At 42.1% G+C, this 26,364-nt stretch overlaps 3 protein-coding genes across 4 annotated transcripts; 2 read left to right on the top strand and 1 right to left on the bottom strand.

Annotated features, from left to right (window-relative positions):
* Nucleotides 1-572: 572 nt before the first annotated feature.
* oprd1b (opioid receptor, delta 1b) lies at nucleotides 573-5,444 on the top strand. Its single transcript, XM_028425210.1, has 3 exons — nucleotides 573-943; nucleotides 2,022-2,377; nucleotides 2,476-5,444. The coding sequence occupies exons 1-3, from the start codon at nucleotides 699-701 to the stop codon at nucleotides 3,003-3,005; spliced, it is 1,131 nt and encodes a 376-aa protein (XP_028281011.1). The 5' UTR covers nucleotides 573-698; the 3' UTR covers nucleotides 3,006-5,444.
* A 3,621-nt stretch (nucleotides 5,445-9,065) lies between these two features.
* rcc1 (regulator of chromosome condensation 1) lies at nucleotides 9,066-13,507 on the bottom strand. 2 transcript variants are annotated; one of them, XM_028425545.1, is made up of 10 exons: nucleotides 13,369-13,507; nucleotides 12,490-12,586; nucleotides 12,039-12,226; nucleotides 11,761-11,940; nucleotides 11,359-11,455; nucleotides 11,144-11,266; nucleotides 10,896-11,036; nucleotides 10,675-10,794; nucleotides 10,402-10,554; nucleotides 9,066-9,831 (listed from the first exon to the last, which is right to left on the bottom strand). In XM_028425545.1, the coding sequence occupies exons 2-10, from the start codon at nucleotides 12,566-12,568 to the stop codon at nucleotides 9,656-9,658; spliced, it is 1,257 nt and encodes a 418-aa protein (XP_028281346.1). In that variant the 5' UTR covers nucleotides 12,569-12,586; nucleotides 13,369-13,507; the 3' UTR covers nucleotides 9,066-9,655. The 2 variants fall into 2 exon arrangements, with proteins under 2 accessions (XP_028281346.1, XP_028281347.1); XM_028425546.1 differs by having other exon boundaries at nucleotides 12,490-12,581; nucleotides 13,369-13,499.
* Nucleotides 13,508-15,113: 1,606 nt separating this feature from the next.
* Nucleotides 15,114-25,322, top strand: LOC114448366 (trichohyalin-like). The gene is made up of 9 exons (XM_028425285.1): nucleotides 15,114-15,842; nucleotides 15,918-16,316; nucleotides 18,168-18,827; nucleotides 18,903-19,301; nucleotides 21,099-21,758; nucleotides 21,834-22,232; nucleotides 24,030-24,689; nucleotides 24,765-25,163; nucleotides 25,248-25,322. The coding sequence occupies exons 1-9, from the start codon at nucleotides 15,114-15,116 to the stop codon at nucleotides 25,320-25,322; spliced, it is 4,380 nt and encodes a 1,459-aa protein (XP_028281086.1).
* Nucleotides 25,323-26,364: the final 1,042 nt, after the last annotated feature.

The following is a 26,364-nucleotide window of genomic DNA, read 5'->3' as shown; positions in this document are numbered from 1 at the left end:
CTGACCCACTGCTGAGCTCCAAATCAGCATGTTTGTATGTCTGCAGTGGATTTACTCCTACAGCTCTGCAACTGGAACCAGAAAAACCCTCACACCTTCCACAGATGCAAACATGGTTTATCAGCCTCCATACTGGCAGGTAATTGTATCACTCCAGTGGTTCAGCAAAGTAATTGCACAAAAGTGAACCTGATGAGAATAGGCAGCCCCCTAATAGGCTCTCAGGACAAAGACCATGGAGGGTGGGGGGGGGGGGTCAGAGATGGAGACATGCTGCAATAAGAGGAATGGCTCAATAAAGACAAGTCTTATTATTATTAACAGCAGATGTCTGATATTAAACTGATGGGTGGAAGAAAAAGTAGTTATTTAGGTACAAGGGGAATAATGGATAATGGTTATGTGATGGAGCATTATACAAAATTGTTTCCCTTTTGGCCGGGTAACAATTGGGCTTGCGCACCAAAGGTTTACCAAAGACGACACAGAGAGAGCGAGAGAGGGAGAGAGAGAAAGGGAGGTGAGAGACACAGAGAGAGAGAGAGGGAGAGAGAGAGAGAGAGGGAGACAGAGAGAGCGCTCCTACACTCTCTGAGCGCCTCGGTTCTTTGCCGCTCGGTTTTCGTGCGCTCACTGCACCTGCTTTGGAAATCTGCGACTTTCTCGGCGCACCAGAAATCTCCGCTAAACTGTTTGTGATGGAGTTCCCCACTGTTTCTTCAGACGACTTTATGGAGCGCTTCTCGGTCTCCGTAACTCCTTCCAACGTTACACTGACAGAGGATCTCCTGTCTGCTGTGTCCTCAAAAAACAACGAGACCAGCAGGGTCGCCAACAGGGACACCACAAGTCTCATCATCGCCGTGTGCATCACGGCGCTCTATTCCCTCATCTGTGTGGTTGGACTGCTGGGAAACGTGCTAGTGATGTACGGGGTGGTCAGGTAAGAATATCAACCATCAGGTACTTAGAAGTAAAAAAAACTGCCATTTGGTTTGATATGTGGGCTACAGTGGCCATTAACACAATAACACTAAAATTATACACAGTTTCTTCATGGCCATTCATTTTAAATGGAACCAAAGTATTAAACAAACTCATCTAATGAAAATTAAACATCTTAGAACAGTAGCCATTTTAAAACATTGACCTATGCATTAAAAAATAAATCTTCCTGCTATTTATAACTGTTTGTGATGTGAGCCCACATCAGTGTGTCTGAGAGCCACTTTCCACACCCACACACAACTACACACACTCCTCCTACACGTTGAAGAGGAGGGAGGGAAACCGTGATTAAATTACTTCATTGCACCAATTATTCCTGTCAGATATTGTGTTATGATTCATTTGCATAAACAAATGCTTTATCTGCTCTGTTATTCCCTCCATATAAATGACCAATTCATGCAAATTTTTTGAAGTGGTGATGTGATGTGTCAGTCAAATATAACAGTCTGTGTTTGAAACAAAGCATATTCCCTGGTCCTCTCTTATCCCTTTAAAGCCTGTTACTTTGTGCAGTCTGTACACACAGCTTAATTAAATTTGCTGCTGTCATGTTGTGGAGATATGTGGAGGAAGGCATCATTGTTCATCTGCATCCAGAAAAAAAACATAGGTAATCTAAAGAAGAGCTGAAGGATTTTTCAGCTGAAATCGACAGAAATGTGTTTTTTAATGGAGGCTTACAGGCTGTTTCTCCTGAGCAGAGAGGCTGTTGTGCGTTTAGAGTGCCACCATAACAACATTAAGGATCTAAAAATCCTTTTTTATTAGGCTTAGTCCAATATTTTTCAGGGGAAATTGCAAACCATTGTTTTGAGAGAGGGCATGGATTAGATCAGCCTAAATTAGGTTCTAGCCTTGAAACATTATATTGGAAATCATGAGTCAACCTCAGGAATTATCCTCTTTGCTTAACAGCAGCATAAAGACCTTGGAAAGAAAAAAATCGATCCTCTTCCACAAACAACCATTTCCACTGAATCTATATAAAGTGTTTTCTTCCAACCGCTCAGGTACACCAAGATGAAAACAGCCACCAACATTTACATCTTCAACCTGGCCCTGGCCGATGCCCTGGCCACCAGCACCCTCCCCTTCCAGAGCGCCAAGTACCTGATGAACACGTGGCCCTTCGGGGAGCTGTTGTGTAAAGTGGTTATTGCTATTGACTACTACAACATGTTCACCAGCATCTTCACGCTCACCATGATGAGTGTGGATCGCTACATCGCCGTTTGTCATCCAGTGAAGGCCTTGGATTTCCGCACACCCGCCAAAGCCAAGCTCATCAATGTCTGCATCTGGATCTTTTCCTCAGCCATTGGAGTCCCTGTGATGACCATGGCTGTTACCGAGGTGACAGATAAAGGTAAGGGAAATGTTGCTGCCTTTGGTGATGACCTAAAACGGTGCTGACTTTAAGTCATCAGGCCATCAGGCTACATTAAACTTACTTTATCTTCTCAGGAAACACCAACTGCTCGCTCGCATTTCCTGAACCTCAACAGTACTGGGACAAAGTGACAAAAATCTGTGTGTTCATCTTTGCCTTTGTGGTGCCCGTCCTGGTCATCACTGTATGCTACAGCCTGATGATCCTACGGCTGAAGAGCGTCCGCCTGCTGTCTGGCTCCAAAGAGAAAGACCGGAACCTGCGTCGGATCACACGCATGGTCCTGGTGGTGGTGGCTGTGTTCATCATTTGCTGGACTCCCATTCACATCTTCATCATCGTCAGGACCATAGTGGAGGTTGACCACAAGAGCCTCCTGGTGATGACTAGCTGGCATCTCTGCATTGCTCTGGGCTACACCAACAGCAGTCTGAACCCTGTCCTGTACGCCTTTTTGGATGAGAATTTCAAGAGGTGCTTCAGGGATTTCTGCCTGCCTTACCGCTCCCGACTGGAGCAGAGCAGCTTCTCCAGAGTGCGCAACAGCACACGCGAACCCGCGTCTGTTTGTGCTCCGGCGACCACAGAGAGACCGCCTGCCTGACTAGACATGGAACAGTTGGGAGGAAGAACAGTGGAAAATGACCTCCAGACTGACATTACACAGTGCTACACCACAGGAGTGTGAGTCCACACGTGGAGGTGTGTGATCTCCCATTACGATGATTGATTGTGTCTTTGGTTTCATATAATGAAACTTCTATGTCTCACTAGGTTGTGTATAAGTATCGTCTTTCAGGATGCCTGTGGGTGCCTGTGCATACACAAATGTATACTGCATAAAAACACATAATAGATGTGCAAATATGTACACACCCTTAATGAACATATTATCTCACCAGACAGATGCTAAGCACAGACAACCCTACCAAGCTGTCTTTTTATGGCCTAGCAGTGGCCAGTATTTGATTGGCCGAGTCAGTCACCTGACCACAAGCTGACTTGTCATGAGTTTTACTTGATGAAGAGCAGACTGACTGAGAAAATCCCCAGTGACAGTAAGAAGTTATGACGGCCCCCATACAGTCCTGGCAGAATAGCTTCAGGGGAACATACTGCTACCTGCTGATGTCTGTGGCTCACGGATGCTAAATATCACTTAAAGTGACTTGTTGTTGTTTTTTGGCATGTGCTAGTTCACAAAACTGCTTTCTGATGGGGTCACTGACTGTATACAAGCTACGAGCAGCCTATTTCATTTGACTTGACATAATCCATCCAACATCCATTAGCTGTTTTGGTGTCCTTCAGTGCATGTAAAGAGAAATGAATGTTCTTTACATGCATTCATAACTTCTGCTTTTAACTGAAATTGAATCAATAATAGAAAAAATAGACATTTTTGTCATTTTCTTGGTTGCCTAATGGCCTGTGGGCTGATTTTTATGTGACAGATCAGAATTTTACACATAAGTGCAGTGTGCTTTCAAATATATGAAGAAAACAACAACAACATCTTCAGTCGTGGTTTGATGTGTAAAACACAATAGTATAAATATTCACAGAAGGCAATAGTTACTGCCACACATATCACTGTTAACAGTTTAACTTTGATTAATAAGAACCTTGATAAGAAAGCACCTTCCTGCAGTTCATTTTTAATATTTCAACTTTTTTCATAGCAGCTTTAAAGTTTAATAACATGTTATAAGACCTTGTGGCTGCTCTACACCACACTGGTAACGACACTTTCACTCACAATCACTGAGGAGGTAACGAGAATCTAATATCGTAAATGTTAGCTTGAGACAGTGATGTTTCAGTTATGGGATGTATTCAGTTTCCTGTTTGTTCCTGTGCTGGTAAAGGCATCAAAGGTATCATTACACACAGGGGTCACACAGATAATTAAGAAGCATTTTGAAGGAGGTAATGATCTGTATGACCACGGCGCCAGTGTTGTTCTGTCTGCCTTTTATTGAACCACTGCACACTGAGAAGGATGCTTGTGAAAGACTCTTCAGTAACATGGAAATGCTGCTTTCCCCACGAAGCAGCGACGACTGTTGAGCTTTGCTCAGCTGACTCAATGTTTCCACTCCTCCAGCGCTTCGGCTGCTCTGGTTTTTGCGCAGGTAAAATATGCAGCTGACAGTGAAGTATGAAGCTGAAGGGGAAAGTGGCATCGCTGTTTCAGCTCACTCTCTCTTTTTTTTGCAGCAGTGCAGCTTCATTTAAATCTGCAGCACATGAACTGTACAGATAGTATTGTTACAGCATATTAGGTGATATTGACTCTTTTTATTTCAATGTGTAGTCCTGCCGTTGTACCATTAAGTTTTATTATAACCAACTAATCTAATGTTATATAACTATTTATACTGAGTACTATAAATGTTCAGCTAAGCATTGTAAATCTAGAAAAAACTATTCCTGTCTCCTGCCTGGACTATCTCGAACTTTTTTATAGCCATCACTGCAAGAGGATCATTCATTAATGTCCTGCAGCTGAATGAAAACATGTACCGTGATGCCTTATTTCAGCTCAGTGTTTAGCTTTGTAACATGAATTGTTTTGTAGACTAAAAATCGTTAAAAACCTAGTTTTAAAGCTACGGTATACTGTATAATGATAATTGGTTTTGTGTTAATAGATCTTGTGGCTTTACTTTTAAATGCTGTAGATCATTTACTTTTTGCTTTCTGTGTTTCTTGCATTTGTGTGTGAAGTGTAAGCAGTCGCAGTGGGACATATCTGACATCTCTATGTAAATGTGAGTAGTTGAAGGCATAATATGAAAATTGTCAGATGGCATTGAGTTTAAACAAAGTAACAACTACCAGGGCTGAGAAATTAAGCTGTGCCAAAACTGCAGTTCCTTAAATGGACACTAGAGGCAGACTCTAATTAAAACTAAAAAACTCTAAAAACAAAAAAACAAAAATGGATGATTTTGAAGGCCTGGTGTGAAACGAAAAGTTTTATCTCTCTATGCCACTGATGGTGTTTTTACATTAGCAAGACAGTGTATAAACAATAATAGTTCCCGTGCATTTTTGATAAGAAGTTACAGTGATGTGCCATTTTTCCACTTGTTTACAATAAAACACCTGTATGCAAAATCATGATTTAAATTTCCACTGAAATCTTTATTTAATTGTATATATTTATCTGTACTTTAAGGAATATATATTCTTACTGAACTGAGGTTGTGTGCTCACACATACAGTTCAGTGTTGAGGCCTGCAGAACATGGGCTGAAGTGGGTTGCTGTAATGATGTCATAGAGATCAGAAACTGTTCACTTGACCTCTCTTTGAGACTCTTGTGGGTGATAAAATATCAAATGATTGAAATGAAAGATGTTCTATCTTAATATCTGAGAGGCTCCCATCTGAAGAAAAAAGCTAACGCTCCCACTAAGAGACCAGACTGACATTTATGAAGAGTAGAATGAGGAGAGTTTGTTGAAGATTTTCTCTGAGTTGCAGAGTGAGAGCACAAACTATGTCTCCTATGAAATATATATGCTCTGTGTATATATTTACTGTGTAAAAGACAGAGCAACAAAATGAATAATTTAGTCAGACACAATGAGCTGGTTCCAGGCATGGAGGGACTGTATGCTTTTTTTATATGTGAAAATCAAAGTGTTTTATTCAGTCAGATCTGCAGCACTGCCATGTCTCAACTATAACAGCCTTGTGCTGGGGGCTTGGAGTCTTTTGTTTTACAAAGCTTGGATTTGCTGTCACACATGGAGACACCGTGGAGCAGCTACAGGGTAACAAACAGATCATTAAAGGTGTTTTACTTTTGCTCCCAACTCAAATTATCAAAAAGGAAACAGAAACAGAGGGGCTGATGCACATGAAGTGCCCGTAACATCCATGTGCATCTTCCAGCATCTAAGACACAATGGGTTTCTCAGTACAGCTCCGAGTAAACACCCACCTTTTCACACAACACTTCATCTTGGCTGACAGTATTAGCACATTAGTCAGTGTAACACAGCACTAAAATGTGTCCAAAAGGACGAAGATGAACATGCAGGGATTCTGGTAATGGATTTTTGAGGGTGTGATTAGCTGCATAAGATGTGCCATCTTAAAATGCACTGTATGAAAAGTGATGTTTCTTTTTAGAAAGCAAGGCTATTCAAAAGTCACACACACACATATATATACCTCCTCTAGGCTGCTGTACAAAACAAGTGTTTATGCAAAACATACGAGACACCTGTCTGACTCCTTTCTGTTCTTCTTACAGGATCCTCACAGTTTGACAGAGTGAAATTATTTTGTTTTCAGTTGAGCTGCTGTCCATAAAAGTGATTAAAGTGATCATAACTGACAATCTTTAAAGGTAATTAGACCACAATCAATATGCCAGAGATATTGAGGTCAATCACATACCATGCTTTATTAGGAGGCTTCCATACCTCATGTAGAGAGTCCAAGAGAAGGGCCCTTCTTACAAAGCACTGAACAGCAGCCGGTCCTCCACTGTCGGCCTCATGAGAGGCCCTCAACCCACTGGACGAGAAGTCCAATCTATCAAGGCAATCACCAGTAATTACAAGTGTGGCCCACAGGCCCAATGAAGTGCCAGCAACTTAACAGCAAGAGACATATTCATTTGCTAATACGCCATTAGGTTTCCTGTGCACACATTCAGAGAAATGCATGTTTTCTCAGCGATTTTCTCATCAGAGATTTCAACAGGCAGGAGCCAAACAACATACTCTGACTGTGGTTATTTACACTTATTTAATGTTCCTTTCTTCTGTGGTTGTTAGTGGCAGACACACACCTGCTCCTTGTCCATGCTTGCTCCACAGTGTTCAAATTCAGCACGCTGTAAGAAGTTCCTCCCTCCTCCACTATTGACATCATGCCTTTTTGGACCACCTTGTGTGACAAACGTACTGTAGGGTACACTTGATTTGTCCCTTCTCTATCTTAAATATTGCCACATAATGTCCACACTGAGTCATTTTTAATGTGTCAGGGGGAAAATGAAGGTATGATCGGGAAAGCAGCACAATAATCAACAGATTCCCTCGATGATGGACCACTTATTTAGAGAGCCCGTAGCAGAGCTACTCCAGGAGATTCAAGTCATCGAAAGCAGTTGGATTCTTGATTAAGACATACTTGAGTAACAGCAGAGAATCTGTGAGACATGTTAATTAAAAAAGCAGCGGGGTGACTGAGGAGCCGCCACGCTGTAACCCAAGCAGAGCTAAATGATGCAGTGTGAGATTGTTATGCAACTCATGAAGAGATTTCAGCACGTGAAATTTAAGGCACAAAGCATCACCAAAACAAAAGCTTATGAAGGATATGTCAGAGCAGAGTAGCTGTGATTCATTTGGCTCTCCATGCTATCCTCTGATTAGCTTAACGCAAGGAAGATTAGAGCCTGCATGCATTATGGCGAATGCTGTTTAAGTGAAAGGATGTAAGCGTACAGCAGTGAGGCTGGATTTTTCTACATCTCCCTTTGTGCTGGGGATGCTGGAAAAGGTTTCAGAGTATTATCGGGCTCTGAATGCATGTGAAAAGCAGATAAAAGCATCCATCCTTATCCTCTATGTTATCAGACTTTAACCTCACAGCTTCAATCAGGCCTGTGTAAGCCTCTTTATGTCTGAACAGTGAACGTCTTTATTGTTCCGAATGTGCTTCAGTGCAACATGTTGCAATGCAGTGCACCAATTTAAGCTATTTTACATTAAGGCTGAAAAATATATGCCACACAGTGACAGAAGTTGAATGTCCAGTGTCTATAGGGTTTCATCAAAAAGCAACCTGCACATTAAATTCCATATACAGGGTTTTAACACTAACTGCTATTCTCTTCATTTCAAAAATTATATATAATGTGCTAAGATCAACCACACTAATGTTTTTAACTCCTACACAGTCGCTCCCGTCAGCAGCCAGCCGTGGCCCCAAACATATTCTTGACATTTCTTCATCATCAGAGCAAACAAACACTCTTATAAAAGACACTTCAGCTTTTAAAACCTTGTTTTTTTTCTTACCTGCCATCAGGACTCAGGTCTTAACGCATCATTATTAATCCTTTTGGTCAGATGAAAGGAAAATTAGAAGAGTTAGGACCCTGTGCTCTTCAGCCCACAAACAAAGGCGTGCAGCTTTGATGTATATACTTTTACCATCATTTGCATCCATAAGTGTTACTGATTTACATTCACGACTCCATCCCTATAGAACATGTTGTATGCATCCATTATAATGCAACTAGAGTGCAACTGGAAAAAAGCAGATGATAATGCTTTTCTAATGTAAGGCTACAGAGGCCAACAGGCTGGAAAATCAGTCAGGAAGAAGTGATGAAATCAGAAGCACTCCTCTAAATGCCATTTTCTTACTGTGCATTTTATTATTTCCTTTAAAGTGCAAATTCTCTGCTGTCAAACACACAGCTTTCCTTTTCCTTTTATACTGCCATCTTGTTGGCTTGTTTTGCGTGACAAGTTTAAGTCAAGAGCTATCAGAACTATCCATCAAGTTTCCAGTGCTGACATTTTCAGATCGCTTGGCACATCTTACTTGTAAACTAGTTGACGACCATTTCAGCAGCAAAGCTTGACAGCTACAAACATCACTTATCACCACTCGGTTGCTGCAAAGGTTTTAAAAACAACAAAGACATCTTTATTTTCAGACAGGAAAAGCAACAAAATGCAGGATACAGTATGATGTGTTATTAAATGTCCCAACAGTCACAACAGTTTTTTATTCACTGGATAAGATGAACAGTAGTCGAATGTGTTACGCTCACCAATTATGACCATCTGCCTGACTCGAGGGCTAAACTAATTATTGCTTTAAAGGAAACATAAAAAAAAGATTCCTGTTTAGAGAGGTCCTAAAGCCTCGACTCTTATTTGTGCATGCACAGAAACATTCACAAACAGCACACATACCATCTTAGTCATATGAATGACATTTATTGAAAAGAACCATCAAAAACTAGATTTAAAAAAATAGTCTCTTATTTGTTATGATCTCCTAAAAATTTAGTGAACATTTCCCCCATGCTAAGAAGAGTTCTCATAAAAGAGGCCAAACCTCACCTCTCGCCTGTGCCTCTCATACTCCAGTGGCTCAGCATAGGAAGTCACATTTAGATTAACTCCCTCCCTGGATTTAGGCACCCTGAACAACGTCCCTCCTTGAAACTGATTGAAATAACTCTCATTCTTCTGTCAGATGAGCCCATCAGCTCTCCTGCTTGTCTTTGACCAAAAGGACTGTGTGCTGCCCTCCGCTGGAGGCCAGCAGTACTACGCGATTCTCCAGCTGCTTGCCCGTCATCTTTACGGGGCTCCACTCATCATCTTCCTCTCCTGTGCCGAGCTGCAGGTTGGTGCCCATGCCCCAAGCGTACACAGATCCTGGAGTAAGCACAGCCAAGAGTGAGAGGATGAAGCATATTTTACCCTCTTAAGGCATCTTTAGGTGTTCACTGTGTGGAATGGGTCTAATAAAATCCTGGTTCACTGTCCGCACATAATTAATATCAGGCCCGTCATGCAGTGCAAACAACTGCCGTACAACAATGTAAATAGAGAAAACTAAAAATGCTTTAACCATTGTGTTGACAATAAACACTAGAGGAGGAGGGTGAGGAGATTACGAAGAGACATGCAACTCTGTGGGTGCTTTGTAGATGGTCACACTATGAGAACTTAATTTTTACAGAAGGTTTTCCTTTGTAAACATGTGTTTAATAGCACAGTTCAAAGGTTACTACTCTCTTCATTTCCTCATGAATAATGTTTATCTCAAAGAGCTGCACAATGTAAAGGGAACACCAGCTTATTGCAAACAATGAAGCCGAGTTTGCAGAGTTGAGATTTTTAGCAAAGTGAATAGCTAATGTTCCTCAGTAAGAACCAAAGAGGGGATAGTTTTAGATTTAAAAGTTTCTCTTTATCCTGTGCTGCAAGTGCTGTGTTTCTTACCCTCTCTGGTGACCGCGTAGCTGACAGAGGCCCCACATGTCACTGCTTGTGCCGGTTCTATCCCCGTCACCGGTGTGGGATCACTCTTCTCCTCAGCCCCTTCACCCAGACCAAGCCGGCCATACTCTGCTCTGCCCAGGCAATAAACCTGCCCTAAAAAGTTCAGAAAAGGGACAAAACAACAATGTTTACTACCTGAGAACACCTAAATAATTCAGTGTGCTTAATGGATTTATTGAATCTATCAAGACAGACTTTATGCGGCCTGCTTACCTTCAGCATCAAGGCAGATTGTGTGATGTTGTCCTCCAGAAAAGTCCACCCAAGAAGTGGTAGAGTTCTTAAAGCAGGTCAGTTTCACTGGGACAAAACACATCTTGGTGCTTTTTGTGCCTAGACAGATAGATTTGAAATGTAAACATAACAGCAAGTGTATAATGTGAAATCAAACAGCTGACATTTATGTTAACCAAACACTGATTTGTCACACTCACCCAGCTGGTGATAGTTTGAAAGGCCAAATCCATACACGTGCCCGTCTTTTGACACAGCAAAGGTAAAGTACGCTCCACAAAAGGCATCAACGAAGGCTACTCTCCCTTTAACCTTTACCATCTGTGGTTCTAGCAGTCGTGCTGAAATCACAGGATGCAGGGAGGAATTTCACTTAAATGTGACATTAATGACATACACTCCTTCAGCCTTCTGTACCACCAAAGGAGAAAACATATCTGTGACTTACAAAGGCCTTTCCTGCCTCCTCTGTTTGAAAAATGCTCGGGCACTCTTCCCAGCTGCCCCTGCTCTGCTGTTCCCAAGGTGTAAAGATTGCCTTCCAGCGTTACCAGCACGATGTGATCGTTACCTAACAAGACATTAATGAAAAACGGTCACCGTTTGTCATCAACATACAGTGAACAATTCAAATCTATGGGATTTATATGAAACATGTCATACCTGAAGCAATTTTCACCACAGGCTCAGTCAGGGGGATTTTGAGTGGAACAGGAGATGCTTTCATAGGCTCAAGAAGACCAATAACACCATTGTTATCCTAGGAGAAAACAGGGTCAAGTGAGCTGACACAAAAGGACTCCAGCAAAATATAGTTAAAAAAGGAGGCTACACAAACATGCAGCTGTTTTAAGAACAGACCAGAGGTGTTTATATAAGAGACACTGAGTTATTTGAGAACTGTACAATAAAGAGTCGGGCACATTCAGATGAACTGATGGTAAAATTGAAATACCTTATAAACCATAACACTCGCCAAGCATACTAGTGTCACTACAGGTAAAACCTCTTTCACACATAAACCTTTAAGGTCAGCACATAGTGGTTAAAAAGCAGTTATCTAACCCTGAAGGAGCCCCAAATGTACACAGCTCCCTCCTCTGTGAGTGCAGCTGTGTGGCTGTCTCCGCCGGACACCTGGACAACCTTCTCATCTAGCGACACCTTTCCTGGAACCATCTCAGACCCCTCCTCTGATGTGTCCCGGCCAAGGGCCCCTTCATCATTGCAGCCAAAAGTGTAGACCTACACAAAGAATTTTTGTAGGAATCATGTTTAGCAGAGAAGAAGACAAATCTACTTAAAAATGTAAAAAATGAAAAAAAGAGGAGGCAATTACTTACATTGCCAGTGTCACTGAGGCATACTGTGTGCATGCCTCCAGCTACAACTTGCACAATCTTCTCTGGTAGGGACAGCAGGGCAGGCTTCTTCCTTTCAATGACATCCTCACCTAAACCCAACTGTCCAACATCACCCTGGCCCAAAACAAGAACCTGACCTGGCTCTTTGCGATGACTCCTGTGGGAAACTGGTGCACAGACACAATTTGACACTCAGTTTAATTTCTTCCTCTTAGTGTTACAATGCAAAGCTTGACTGTGGCACAAGGGGAAAAATACATGGAGCTTGGGGCAACTAAATAACATTAAGATGATGCGTTTATAGTGACATTTTGACAGCAACTAAACATAATGTGTCTTTAATGCTTAAATTGAGTCTCTTTTCAGCTGGGCTGGCATTTTAGATGCATGTAAATCCAGTTTTTACCTTATGAAAAAGCTAGAGATTTACCTTTCACTTTCTTAGAAGATTTATCATCTTCCACAATGACATCAGATTTCCTCTTGGTGGCGGTCTTCTTAGCTGGCATGATAGCAATACTTCTGAGCTTTGTAGAAAAAAGATTGGTAAATGAGCATACCTTAAATTTGGCATTCTTAACAGTGAACCACAGTGTGATGTACAACTCTGACAGTCATGGCTCAGAGACAGCACCACCAAGAACCCAAGCGGACCGTCAGACACAAACAGCCTTAAGTTTAGGAACAGTTGGGGTTCAACAGCTGTCAGAAAGTCCCTTCAATGGCTGGCACAGTCTAAGTTTATTCCACACCCTCCACCCCATGCTGGTATGAAACCAGCACCCGCAAAGTAAGGACACATGTGCTACAACTTACACTAGACTCGAGATTAGATCTAAGTCACTCACACTATAGACTGTATAACTCTCACACGAAGGCGTGTCTAACTGCTGTAAGTGTCTTATTATATCATAAATATGTAAAGTAAAATACATACAAAATAAGCTGGCAGTGCCCATGTGTCCTTGCTAACATGTGAAAGTTAGCTAGGTCGCTGAACGCATGACTCAGATGAGGTTTCGAGGGGCCTGGGATTCAATTTTTAATACTAAATAGGCGCGACAGTTTCGGATACTAATATAGATATAAAAAGCACTTTGGCACATTAAAGCCAGTGTTTTCTTTAGTTGCCGTTAAAGTATTGGACTATGAGAATGGCCAACTGTTTGCTAGCCAGCGCTAGCTAGTTAGCGGTGTTTGCTATAATGTCGGGAATGAATGAAATACGGCTGCAAAAGGAATAAAATCACATCCGTGTTGTATTACGTGTAGTGTATCAGTACAGTGTAGCAGCGGATCATTTACTAACCTGTGATATGCAGAAGTTTGTTGTTTGCTTAGAAGTTAACTAGCACCGTCTGTTCCCGGTCTTGAGACACGCTCAGCAACGCGAGACGCCACGTTCTTTGGAGCCTTTGATAACAACTACCGGTACGTCTGCTGCACTGAGGTCCGCCGGCGGAAAGGCGGAGTCACGTTTCAAAACCACTGACAGTCAAACCCCGCCCGCTGTGTTCACAGCATCGCTCGCTGCAATGCTGCATGTAACTCATGATGACATTTTTTAAACCTTTTCAAATTTTGATTACCACATACATACAAATACTTCAGATGATTAGTAGGAGGTAATGAACGTCATGAGGATCTGAGGATCTCTCAACCCTTTAACTGTTGATATATACTACTGTGTACTGTCCCTTTAATCTTATGTTCTATTTGTAGGTTAAACAATACAGATTTAATGTTGTATCCCACAATCTGCTGATTTTGGTCAGAGACTAAAGCACCAATCTGGGTTATTTGTGTATAGGGACCAACACTTCAGATATAGATTAACATTATTAGTGTGTACACAACTCACTGCCACTTCCCATGCATTTTTGGTTTAGTACTCACTGCCTTCCTTTGCACTAGTGTCAGTCAACATGGACTCTGAGGGGGAACTTTAAAAACCTTCCAGCTCTGCAGCTGGCTTTGTTTCATAAATGAAAAAAAGAACAGCTGCTGTCTTCCCACTGAGACACCGAGGACAGAAACACGAACACCTTGCTGGTTTATATGCTAATGTTAAAAAAAAGGATGTGATCGATGGTCTGTTACATGATAGATATATTACAGAAAACATTAAAAACATAAAAAATAATACAAGGCCAGGACTAAAGGTTAAATTGGCACGCTAATCAAAACATTTATTATTATTTATTTATTAAGCATTATTAATGCCTACCGAGGTGTTATAAAAAAACATCAAATCAGAAAAAGCCTCACTAAGTTTGTTGTGTCGTTTAACATGCTCAAAGTAGCATAGTGCATACAACCATATAGACTTTAATGTGTGTCAATACAATTAGCCTTGGGATGCTGTGGACAGGTAATAAAATGGTATTGTTTGCACACAAATGGCGCGACTATGTTGACAGGTAGCTAGCTAGCTAGTTGTTAAAATCACAAATCAGAATGCCGTGAATATACTGACACGTCTCATGTGTATTATGTTACCATACTAACCAGGTGACGTTACCATGGAGACGGCGAACAGGAAAACAAAAGAAAAGTCCGATCACCACAATCAAAACATACACTTATAAATATTCTCCTGTTCATTAAATATGTTGCGTTAACCACCGTTATAAATATCGTTACTTCTCCGCTTTGCTAGCCTAAGCTAAGAAGCTAACGCGAACGTCAGCTAATTTAGCGGCTATGCTAGTTTACGCAAATAACAGAAGGGGGCGGGGCTAGAAAGTTGACATCAAAGGATCAAAGGCTCATTTCACAGTATATATAACTGCACTGAGTTCAGTATTTTATCATTGTTACCAAGTGTACACACACGAGGGCGACACTCATTTTGAAGGCTTTAGGAGCACAGTGATTTCAGTTTTCAGGATTATTGACTGTTCAGACAGGAACATTTTCTCATCTACTGAAGAACACAGGAGCACAGTGATTCCAGCATTCAGGAATACTTGCCATTCAGACGGCAGCATTTCTTCACCTACTACAGAAATGTTCTGCAGCATTTCTTCACCTGCTGCCCTATCCCAGGGTCCAATGGAACACAACAACTCGACATTTAGAGGGACTCTGACTCGTCTTTTCCCATTTCTCTCTCTCCGAAAGGCAGCAAAGAAAGAAAAGAAGGAGCAGAAGCGTTGTTCCAGATATGAGAAGCTGGCCTCTGAACTTTGCTCCCTGCAAAGCCAGCTTGACACTGTCCTGGAAGCAAACAGCCTGCTGACCAATCTGGTAAATGAGAAGAACTCCTTGGAAGACAGGCTGACACAGGAGAGGGAGGCAAAGGATCAGTGCCTGCTTCAACAGCAAGAGCAAAGCAAAGAGCTGCAACTCCTCAGAACCACCAACAGTCAGATCTACACAGAACTGACAGAACAGAGCAGCCTTGTCCAACAACTGAGTGCTGAAAACGAAGCACTGAGGCAGTTCACAGGACCGATAAGACTGGACCTCATCAACTCCCTGACGGCTGAAAACACAGCCCTCCATGAACAGTTGAAGGAGAGCAAAGCCAGGCTCAGACAGCACGAGGAACTCCTCCCAGATGAGTCCTATGCGAAGTTGCTGATAAAATATGTCAGGCTGAAGAAACGACTGAGAGAGCAGGGGGTGGTCTGCAACATAGAACAGGAGGAAGAAGAACTGATGGAAAAGAGGAGACTGGTCCAACAACTGAGTGATGAAAACAAAGCACTCCGTAAACAGCTGAGGCAGCTCCCAGGACAGATAAGACTGGACCTGGAGAAGGAACTGTCAGGGAAGGAGGCACAAATCATCTCCCTGCAGCAGTCTCTGGAGCTCCAGCAGAAACACACTGAAACACAAACACAAGAGTTTCAGGCAAAGCTGGACAAAGCCAACGCTGCAGCAAAGGAGAAGTCTTTATTAGAAGAAGAGCTGAAAAGGAGGCGCCAGAAAGAAATGAGGGAACAGGAGGAGGCAGCTGAGGCGGGCAAGAGAAGACGGGAGGAAAGAGAGAAACTTGAAAAGGACAGAGAAGACATGCAGAGCAAACTGTCAGAGAAGGAAGCAGACGTCATCTGTCTGCAGCAGGCTGTCCTGCAAAAAGACAGTCTGATCCACCACCTGGAAGAGGACAAGTCTTCCCTGGAAGAGGAGCTGAAACTTGAGCGGAAGGCTCATGAGGATGACGAACAGATCAAATGGATCGGCGAGCTCTCTTCAAAAATTTCTGACCAGCAGAACCTCATCAACTCCCTGATGGCTGAAAACACACAAGTGAAGGAGAGCGAAGCCAGGCTCCGACAGCAGGAGGAAGCTGCACTCCTCCCAGACGAGTCCTATGTGTTGTTGCTGATAAAGTATATGAGGCTGAAGAAACAACTGAGAAAGCAGGAGGCGGCCAACACTATAGAAAAGCAGAACCCTTCACACTAAAACAACCTTTGAAAAGTATGAAAAAAGTCAGTAAAATCTCAGATTTATGTGACACTTCAGAATAAAAACTTCAAATAAAATAAAAAATAGCCTATGTGTCTGTATGTTAAATATTTAATATACAATATAAATAAGTAGAAAAAGCTTTGATTGCAGCAGCTGAGGCATTGCTTTGAATGCTTATTTAAATGATTGTTATGATTGTTGATGATCATGAGGATCTCTCAACAACCTTTAACTTTTGATATATACTACTGTGTACTGTCCCTTTAATCTTATGTTCTATTTGTAGGTTAAACAATACAGATTTAATGTTGTATCCCAAAATCTGCTGATTTTGGTCAGAGACTAAAGCACCAATCTGGGTTATTTGTGTATAGGGACCAACACTTCAGATATAGATTAACATTATTAGTGTGTACACAACTCACTGCCACTTCCCATGCATTTTTGGTTTAGTACTCACTGCCTTCCTTTGCACTAGTGTCAGTCAACATGGACTCTGAGGGGGAACTTTAAAAACCTTCCAGCTCTGCAGCTGGTTTTGTTTCATATATGAAAAAAAGAACAGCTGCTGTCTTCCCACTGAGACACCGAGGATGGAAACACGAACACCTTGCTGGTTTATATGCTAATGTTAAAAAAAGGATGTGCTCGATGGTCTGTTACATGATAGATATATTACAGAAAACATTAAAAACATAAAAAATAATACAAGGCCAGGACTAAAGGTTAAATTGGCATGCTAATCAAAACATTTATTATTATTTATTTATTAAGCATTATTAATGCCTACCGAGGTGTTATAAAAAAACATCAAATCAGAAAAAGCCTCACTAAGTTTGTTGTGTCGTTTAACGTGCTCAAAGTAGCGTAGTGCATACAACCATATAGACTTTAATGTGTGTCAATACAATTAGCCTTGGGATGCTGTGGACAGGTAATAAAATGGTATTGTTTGCACACAAATGGCGCGACTATGTTGACAGGTAGCTAGCTAGCTAGTTGTTAAAATCACAAATCAGAATGCCGTGAATATACTGACACGTCTCATGTGTATTATGTTACCATACTAACCAGGTGACGTTACCATGGAGACGGCGAACAGGAAAACAAAAGAAAAGTCCGATCACCACAATCAAAACATACACTTATAAATATTCTCCTGTTCATTAAATATGTTGCGTTAACCACCGTTATAAATATCGTTACTTCTCCGCTTTGCTAGCCTAAGCTAAGAAGCTAACGCGAACGTCAGCTAATTTAGCAGCTATGCTAGTTTACGCAAATAACAGAAGGGGGCGGGGCTAGAAAGTTGACATCAAAGGATCAAAGGCTCATTTCACAGTATATATAGCTGCACTGAGTTCAGTATTTTATCATTGTTACCAAGTGTACACACACGAGGGCGACACTCATTTTGAAGGCTTTAGGAGCACAGTGATTTCAGTTTTCAGGATTATTGACTGTTCAGACAGGAACATTTTCTCATCTACTGAAGAACACAGGAGCACAGTGATTCCAGCATTCAGGAATACTTGCCATTCAGACGGCAGCATTTCTTCACCTACTACAGAAATGTTCTGCAGCATTTCTTCACCTGCTGCCCTATCCCAGGGTCCAATGGAAAGCAACAACTCAACGTTTAGAGGGACTCTGACTCGTCTTTTCCCATTTCTCTCTCTCCGAAAGGCAGCAAAGAAAGAAAAGAAGGAGCAGAAGCGTTGTTCCAGATATGAGAAGCTGGCCTCTGAACTTTGCTCCCTGCAAAGCCAGCTTGACACTGTCCTGGAAGCAAACAGCCTGCTGACCAGTCTGGTAAATGAGAAGAACTCCTTGGAAGACAGGCTGACACAGGAGAGGGAGGCAAAGGATCAGTGCCTGCTTCAACAGCAAGAGCAAAGCAAAGAGCTGCAACTCCTCAGAACCACCAACAGTCAGATCCACACAGAACTGACAGAACAGAGCAGCCTTGTCCAACAACTGAGTGCTGAAAACGAAGCACTGAGGCAGTTCACAGGACCGATAAGACTGGACCTCATCAACTCCCTGACAGCTGAAAACACAGCTCTCCATGAACAGTTGAAGGAGAGCAAAGCCAGGCTCAGACAGCACGAGGAACTCCTCCCAGATGAGTCCTATGCGAAGTTGCTGATAAAATATGTCAGGCTGAAGAAACGACTGAGAGAGCAGGGGGTGGTCTGCAACATAGAACAGGAGGAAGAAGAACTGATGGAAAAGAGGAGACTGGTCCAACAACTGAGTGATGAAAACAAAGCACTCCGTAAACAGCTGAGGCAGCTCCCAGGACAGATAAGACTGGACCTGGAGAAGGAACTGTCAGGGAAGGAGGCACAAATCATCTCCCTGCAGCAGTCTCTGGAGCTCCAGCAGAAACACACTGAAACACAAACACAAGAGTTTCAGGCAAAGCTGGACAAAGCCAACGCTGCAGCAAAGGAGAAGTCTTTATTAGAAGAAGAGCTGAAAAGGAGGCGCCAGAAAGAAATGAGGGAACAGGAGGAGGCAGCTGAGGCGGGCAAGAGAAGACGGGAGGAAAGAGAGAAACTTGAAAAGGACAGAGAAGACATGCAGAGCAAACTGTCAGAGAAGGAAGCAGACGTCATCTCTCTGCAGCAGGCTGTCCTGCAAAAAGACAGTCTGATCCACCACCTGGAAGAGGACAAGTCTTCCCTGGAAGAGGAGCTGAAACTTGAGCGGAAGGCTCATGAGGATGACGAACAGATCAAACGGATCGGCGAGCTCTCTTCAAAAATTTCTGACCAGCAGAACCTCATCAACTCCCTGATGGCTGAAAACACACAAGTGAAGGAGAGCGAAGCCAGGCTCCGACAGCAGGAGGAAGCTGCACTCCTCCCAGACGAGTCCTATGTGTTGTTGCTGATAAAGTATATGAGGCTGAAGAAACGACTGAGAAAGCAGGAGGCGGCCAACACTATAGAAAAGCAGAACCCTTCACACTAAAACAACCTTTGAAAAGTGTGAAAAAAGTCAGTAAAATCTCAGATTTATGTGACACTTCAGAATAAAAACTTCAAATAAAATAAAAAATAGCCTATGTGTCTGTATCTTAAATATTTAATATACAATATAAATAAGTAGAAAAAGCTTTGATTGCAGCAGCCGAGGATCTCTCAACAACCTTTAACTTTTGATATATACTACTGTGTACTGTCCCTTTAATCTTATGTTCTATTTGTAGGTTAAACAATACAGATTTAATGTTGTATCCCAAAATCTGCTGATTTTGGTCAGAGACTAAAGCACCAATCTGGGTTATTTGTGTATAGGGACCAACACTTCAGATATAGATTAACATTATTAGTGTGTACACAACTCACTGCCACTTCCCATGCATTTTTGGTTTAGTACTCAATGCCTTCCTTTGCACTAGTGTCAGTCAACATGGACTCTGAGGGGGAACTTTAAAAACCTTCCAGCTCTGCAGCTGGTTTTGTTTCATATATGAAAAAAAGAACAGCTGCTGTCTTCCCACTGAGACACCGAGGACAGAAACATGAACACCTTGCTGGTTTATATGCTAATGTTAAAAAAAGGATGTGCTCGATGGTCTGTTACATGATAGATATATTACAGAAAACATTAAAAACATAAAAAATAATACAAGGCCAGGACTAAAGGTTAAATTGGCATGCTAATCAAAACATTTATTATTATTTATTTATTAAGCATTATTAATGCCTACCGAGGTGTTATAAAAAAACATCAAATCAGAAAAAGCCTCACTAAGTTTGTTGTGTCGTTTAACGTGCTCAAAGTAGCGTAGTGCATACAACCATATAGACTTTAATGTGTGTCAATACAATTAGCCTTGGGATGCTGTGGACAGGTAATAAAATGGTATTGTTTGCACACAAATGGCGCGACTATGTTGACAGGTAGCTAGCTAGCTAGTTGTTAAAATCACAAATCAGAATGCCGTGAATATACTGACACGTCTCATGTGTATTATGTTACCATACTAACCAGGTGACGTTACCATGGAGACGGCGAACAGGAAAACAAAAGAAAAGTCCGATCACCACAATCAAAACATACACTTATAAATATTCTCCTGTTCATTAAATATGTTGCGTTAACCACCGTTATAAATATCGTTACTTCTCCGCTTTGCTAGCCTAAGCTAAGAAGCTAACGCGAACGTCAGCTAATTTAGCAGCTATGCTAGTTTACGCAAATAACAGAAGGGGGCGGGGCTAGAAAGTTGACATCAAAGGATCAAAGGCTCATTTCACAGTATATATAGCTGCACTGAGTTCAGTATTTTATCATTGTTACCAAGTGTACACACACGAGGGCGACACTCATTTTGAAGGCTTTAGGAGCACAGTGATTTCAGTTTTCAGGATTATTGACTGTTCAGACAGGAACATTTTCTCATCTACTGAAGAACACAGGAGCACAGTGATTCCAGCATTCAGGAATACTTGCCATTCAGACGGCAGCATTTCTTCACCTACTACAGAAATGTTCTGCAGCATTTCTTCACCTGCTGCCCTATCCCAGGGTCCAATGGAAAGCAACAACTCAACGTTTAGAGGGACTCTGACTCGTCTTTTCCCATTTCTCTCTCTCCGAAAGGCAGCAAAGAAAGAAAAGAAGGAGCAGAAGCGTTGTTCCAGATATGAGAAGCTGGCCTCTGAACTTTGCTCCCTGCAAAGCCAGCTTGACACTGTCCTGGAAGCAAACAGCCTGCTGACCAGTCTGGTAAATGAGAAGAACTCCTTGGAAGACAGGCTGACACAGGAGAGGGAGGCAAAGGATCAGTGCCTGCTTCAACAGCAAGAGCAAAGCAAAGAGCTGCAACTCCTCAGAACCACCAACAGTCAGATCCACACAGAACTGACAGAACAGAGCAGCCTTGTCCAACAACTGAGTGCTGAAAACGAAGCACTGAGGCAGTTCACAGGACCGATAAGACTGGACCTCATCAACTCCCTGACAGCTGAAAACACAGCTCTCCATGAACAGTTGAAGGAGAGCAAAGCCAGGCTCAGACAGCACGAGGAACTCCTCCCAGATGAGTCCTATGCGAAGTTGCTGATAAAATATGTCAGGCTGAAGAAACGACTGAGAGAGCAGGGGGTGGTCTGCAACATAGAACAGGAGGAAGAAGAACTGATGGAAAAGAGGAGACTGGTCCAACAACTGAGTGATGAAAACAAAGCACTCCGTAAACAGCTGAGGCAGCTCCCAGGACAGATAAGACTGGACCTGGAGAAGGAACTGTCAGGGAAGGAGGCACAAATCATCTCCCTGCAGCAGTCTCTGGAGCTCCAGCAGAAACACACTGAAACACAAACACAAGAGTTTCAGGCAAAGCTGGACAAAGCCAACGCTGCAGCAAAGGAGAAGTCTTTATTAGAAGAAGAGCTGAAAAGGAGGCGCCAGAAAGAAATGAGGGAACAGGAGGAGGCAGCTGAGGCGGGCAAGAGAAGACGGGAGGAAAGAGAGAAACTTGAAAAGGACAGAGAAGACATGCAGAGCAAACTGTCAGAGAAGGAAGCAGACGTCATCTCTCTGCAGCAGGCTGTCCTGCAAAAAGACAGTCTGATCCACCACCTGGAAGAGGACAAGTCTTCCCTGGAAGAGGAGCTGAAACTTGAGCGGAAGGCTCATGAGGATGACGAACAGATCAAACGGATCGGCGAGCTCTCTTCAAAAATTTCTGACCAGCAGAACCTCATCAACTCCCTGATGGCTGAAAACACACAAGTGAAGGAGAGCGAAGCCAGGCTCCGACAGCAGGAGGAAGCTGCACTCCTCCCAGACGAGTCCTATGTGTTGTTGCTGATAAAGTATATGAGGCTGAAGAAACGACTGAGAAAGCAGGAGGCGGCCAACACTATAGAAAAGCAGAACCCTTCACACTAAAACAACCTTTGAAAAGTGTGAAAAAAGTCAGTAAAATCTCAGATTTATGTGACACTTCAGAATAAAAACTTCAAATAAAATAAAAAATAGCCTATGTGTCTGTATCTTAAATATTTAATATACAATATAAATAAGTAGAAAAAGCTTTGATTGCAGCAGCCGAGGATCTCTCAACAACCTTTAACTTTTGATATATACTACTGTGTACTGTCCCTTTAATCTTATGTTCTATTTGTAGGTTAAACAATACAGATTTAATGTTGTATCCCAAAATCTGCTGATTTTGGTCAGAGACTAAAGCACCAATCTGGGTTATTTGTGTATAGGGACCAACACTTCAGATATAGATTAACATTATTAGTGTGTACACAACTCACTGCCACTTCCCATGCATTTTTGGTTTAGTACTCAATGCCTTCCTTTGCACTAGTGTCAGTCAACATGGACTCTGAGGGGGAACTTTAAAAACCTTCCAGCTCTGCAGCTGGTTTTGTTTCATATATGAAAAAAAGAACAGCTGCTGTCTTCCCACTGAGACACCGAGGACAGAAACATGAACACCTTGCTGGTTTATATGCTAATGTTAAAAAAAGGATGTGCTCGATGGTCTGTTACATGATAGATATATTACAGAAAACATTAAAAACATAAAAAATAATACAAGGCCAGGACTAAAGGTTAAATTGGCACGCTAATCAAAACATTTATTATTATTTATTTATTAAGCATTATTAATGCCTACCGAGGTGTTATAAAAAAACATCAAATCAGAAAAAGCCTCACTAAGTTTGTTGTGTCGTTTAACGTGCTCAAAGTAGCGTAGTGCATACAACCATATAGACTTTAATGTGTGTCAATACAATTAGCCTTGGGATGCTGTGGACAGGTAATAAAATGGTATTGTTTGCACACAAATGGCGCAACTATGTTGACAGGTAGCTAGCTAGCTAGTTGTTAAAATCACAAATCAGAATGCCGTGAATATACTGACACGTCTCATGTGTATTATGTTACCATACTAACCAGGTGACGTTACCATGGAGACGGCGAACAGGAAAACAAAAGAAAAGTCCGATCACCACAATCAAAACATACACTTATAAATATTCTCCTGTTCATTAAATATGTTGCGTTAACCACCGTTATAAATATCGTTACTTCTCCGCTTTGCTAGCCTAAGCTAAGAAGCTAACGCGAACGTCAGCTAATTTAGCAGCTATGCTAGTTTACGCAAATAACAGAAGGGGGCGGGGCTAGAAAGTTGACATCAAAGGATCAAAGGCTCATTTCACAGTATATATAGCTGCACTGAGTTCAGTATTTTATCATTGTTACCAAGTGTACACACACGAGGGCGACACTCATTTTGAAGGCTTTAGGAGCACAGTGATTTCAGTTTTCAGGATTATTGACTGTTCAGACAGGAACATTTTCTCATCTACTGAAGAACACAGGAGCACAGTGATTCCAGCATTCAGGAATACTTGCCATTCAGACGGCAGCATTTCTTCACCTACTACAGAAATGTTCTGCAGCATTTCTTCACCTGCTGCCCTATCCCAGGGTCCAATGGAAAGCAACAACTCAACGTTTAGAGGGACTCTGACTCGTCTTTTCCCATTTCTCTCTCTCCGAAAGGCAGCAAAGAAAGAAAAGAAGGAGCAGAAGCGTTGTTCCAGATATGAGAAGCTGGCCTCTGAACTTTGCTCCCTGCAAAGCCAGCTTGACACTGTCCTGGAAGCAAACAGCCTGCTGACCAATCTGGTAAATGAGAAGAACTCCTTGGAAGACAGGCTGACACAGGAGAGGGAGGCAAAGGATCAGTGCCTGCTTCAACAGCAAGAGCAAAGCAAAGAGCTGCAACTCCTCAGAACCACCAACAGTCAGATCTACACAGAACTGACAGAACAGAGCAGCCTTGTCCAACAACTGAGTGCTGAAAACGAAGCACTGAGGCAGTTCACAGGACCGATAAGACTGGACCGCATCAACTCCCTGACGGCTGAAAACACAGCTCTCCATGAACAGTTGAAGGAGAGCAAAGCCAGGCTCAGACAGCACGAGGAACTCCTCCCAGATGAGTCCTATGCGAAGTTGCTGATAAAATATGTCAGGCTGAAGAAACGACTGAGAGAGCAGGGGGTGGTCTGCAACATAGAACAGGAGGAAGAAGAACTGATGGAAAAGAGGAGACTGGTCCAACAACTGAGTGATGAAAACAAAGCACTCCGTAAACAGCTGAGGCAGCTCCCAGGACAGATAAGACTGGACCTGGAGAAGGAACTGTCAGGGAAGGAGGCACAAATCATCTCCCTGCAGCAGTCTCTGGAGCTCCAGCAGAAACACACTGAAACACAAACACAAGAGTTTCAGGCAAAGCTGGACAAAGCCAACGCTGCAGCAAAGGAGAAGTCTTTATTAGAAGAAGAGCTGAAAAGGAGGCGCCAGAAAGAAATGAGGGAACAGGAGGAGGCAGCTGAGGCGGGCAAGAGAAGACGGGAGGAAAGAGAGAAACTTGAAAAGGACAGAGAAGACATGCAGAGCAAACTGTCAGAGAAGGAAGCAGACGTCATCTGTCTGCAGCAGGCTGTCCTGCAAAAAGACAGTCTGATCCACCACCTGGAAGAGGACAAGTCTTCCCTGGAAGAGGAGCTGAAACTTGAGCGGAAGGCTCATGAGGATGACGAACAGATCAAACGGATCGGCGAGCTCTCTTCAAAAATTTCTGACCAGCAGAACCTTATCAACTCCCTGATGGCTGAAAACACACAAGTGAAGGAGAGCGAAGCCAGGCTCCGACAGCAGGAGGAAGCTGCACTCCTCCCAGACGAGTCCTATGTGTTGTTGCTGATAAAGTATATGAGGCTGAAGAAACAACTGAGAAAGCAGGAGGCGGCCAACACTATAGAAAAGCAGAACCCTTCACACTAAAACAACCTTTGAAAAGTGTGAAAAAAGTCAGTAAAATCTCAGATTTATGTGACATTTCAGAATAAAAACTTAAAATAAAATAAAAAATAGCCTATGTGTCTGTATGTTAAATATTTAATATACAATATAAATAAGTAGAAAAAGCTTTGATTGCAGCAGCTGAGGCATTGCTTTGAATGCTTATTTAAATGATTGTTATGATTGTTGATGATCATGAGGATCTCTCAACAACCTTTAACTTTTGATATATACTACTGTGTACTGTCCCTTTAATCTTTTCATCTATTTGTAGGTTAAACAATACAGATTTAATGTTGCATCCCAAAATCTGATTCTGGTCAGAGACTAAAGCACCAATCTGGGTTATTTGTGTATAGTAACCAAGACTTCAGATATAGATTAACATTATTAGTGTGTACACAACTCACTGCCACTTCCCATGCATTGACATTTTTTGGTGATGAAACTGCCTTTTTCACCTTTTGGTTTAGTACTCAATGCCTTCCTTTGCGCTAGTGTCAGTCAACATGGACTCTGAGGGGGAACTTTAAAAACCTTCCAGCTCTGCAGCTGGCTTTGTTTCATGAATAAAAAAATCAGCCTTCTCTGATGCAAACCACACAACATTAGAACAGCTGCTGTCTTCCCACTGAGACACCGAGGACGGAAACATGAACACCTTGCTGGTTTATGCTAATGTTAAAAAAAGGATGTGATCGATCTGTTACATGACAGATATATTACAGAAAACATTAAAAACATAAAAAAATAATACAAGACCAGGACTAAAGGTTAAATTGGCACGCTAATCAAAACATTTATTATTATTTATTTATTAAGCATTATTAACGCCTACCGAGGTGTTATAAAAAACATCAAATCAGAAAAAGCCTCACTACGTTTGTTGTGTCGTTTAACGTGCTCAAAGTAAACAAAGTTCAGGTGCACCTGAGCATCACTCTGAAATGAAATGGTTACGCACTGCTATATATATTAGGCACTCTTCTGTAAGGTGTGGCTTTTATGATTAAGTCTGCTTCAC

Source organism: Parambassis ranga, chromosome 16 (genome assembly GCF_900634625.1).
Source record: "Parambassis ranga chromosome 16, fParRan2.1, whole genome shotgun sequence".
In the NCBI taxonomy this organism is placed as follows: domain Eukaryota; kingdom Metazoa; phylum Chordata; class Actinopteri; family Ambassidae; genus Parambassis; species Parambassis ranga.
This window is presented reverse-complemented; position numbering and strand designations above follow the sequence as displayed.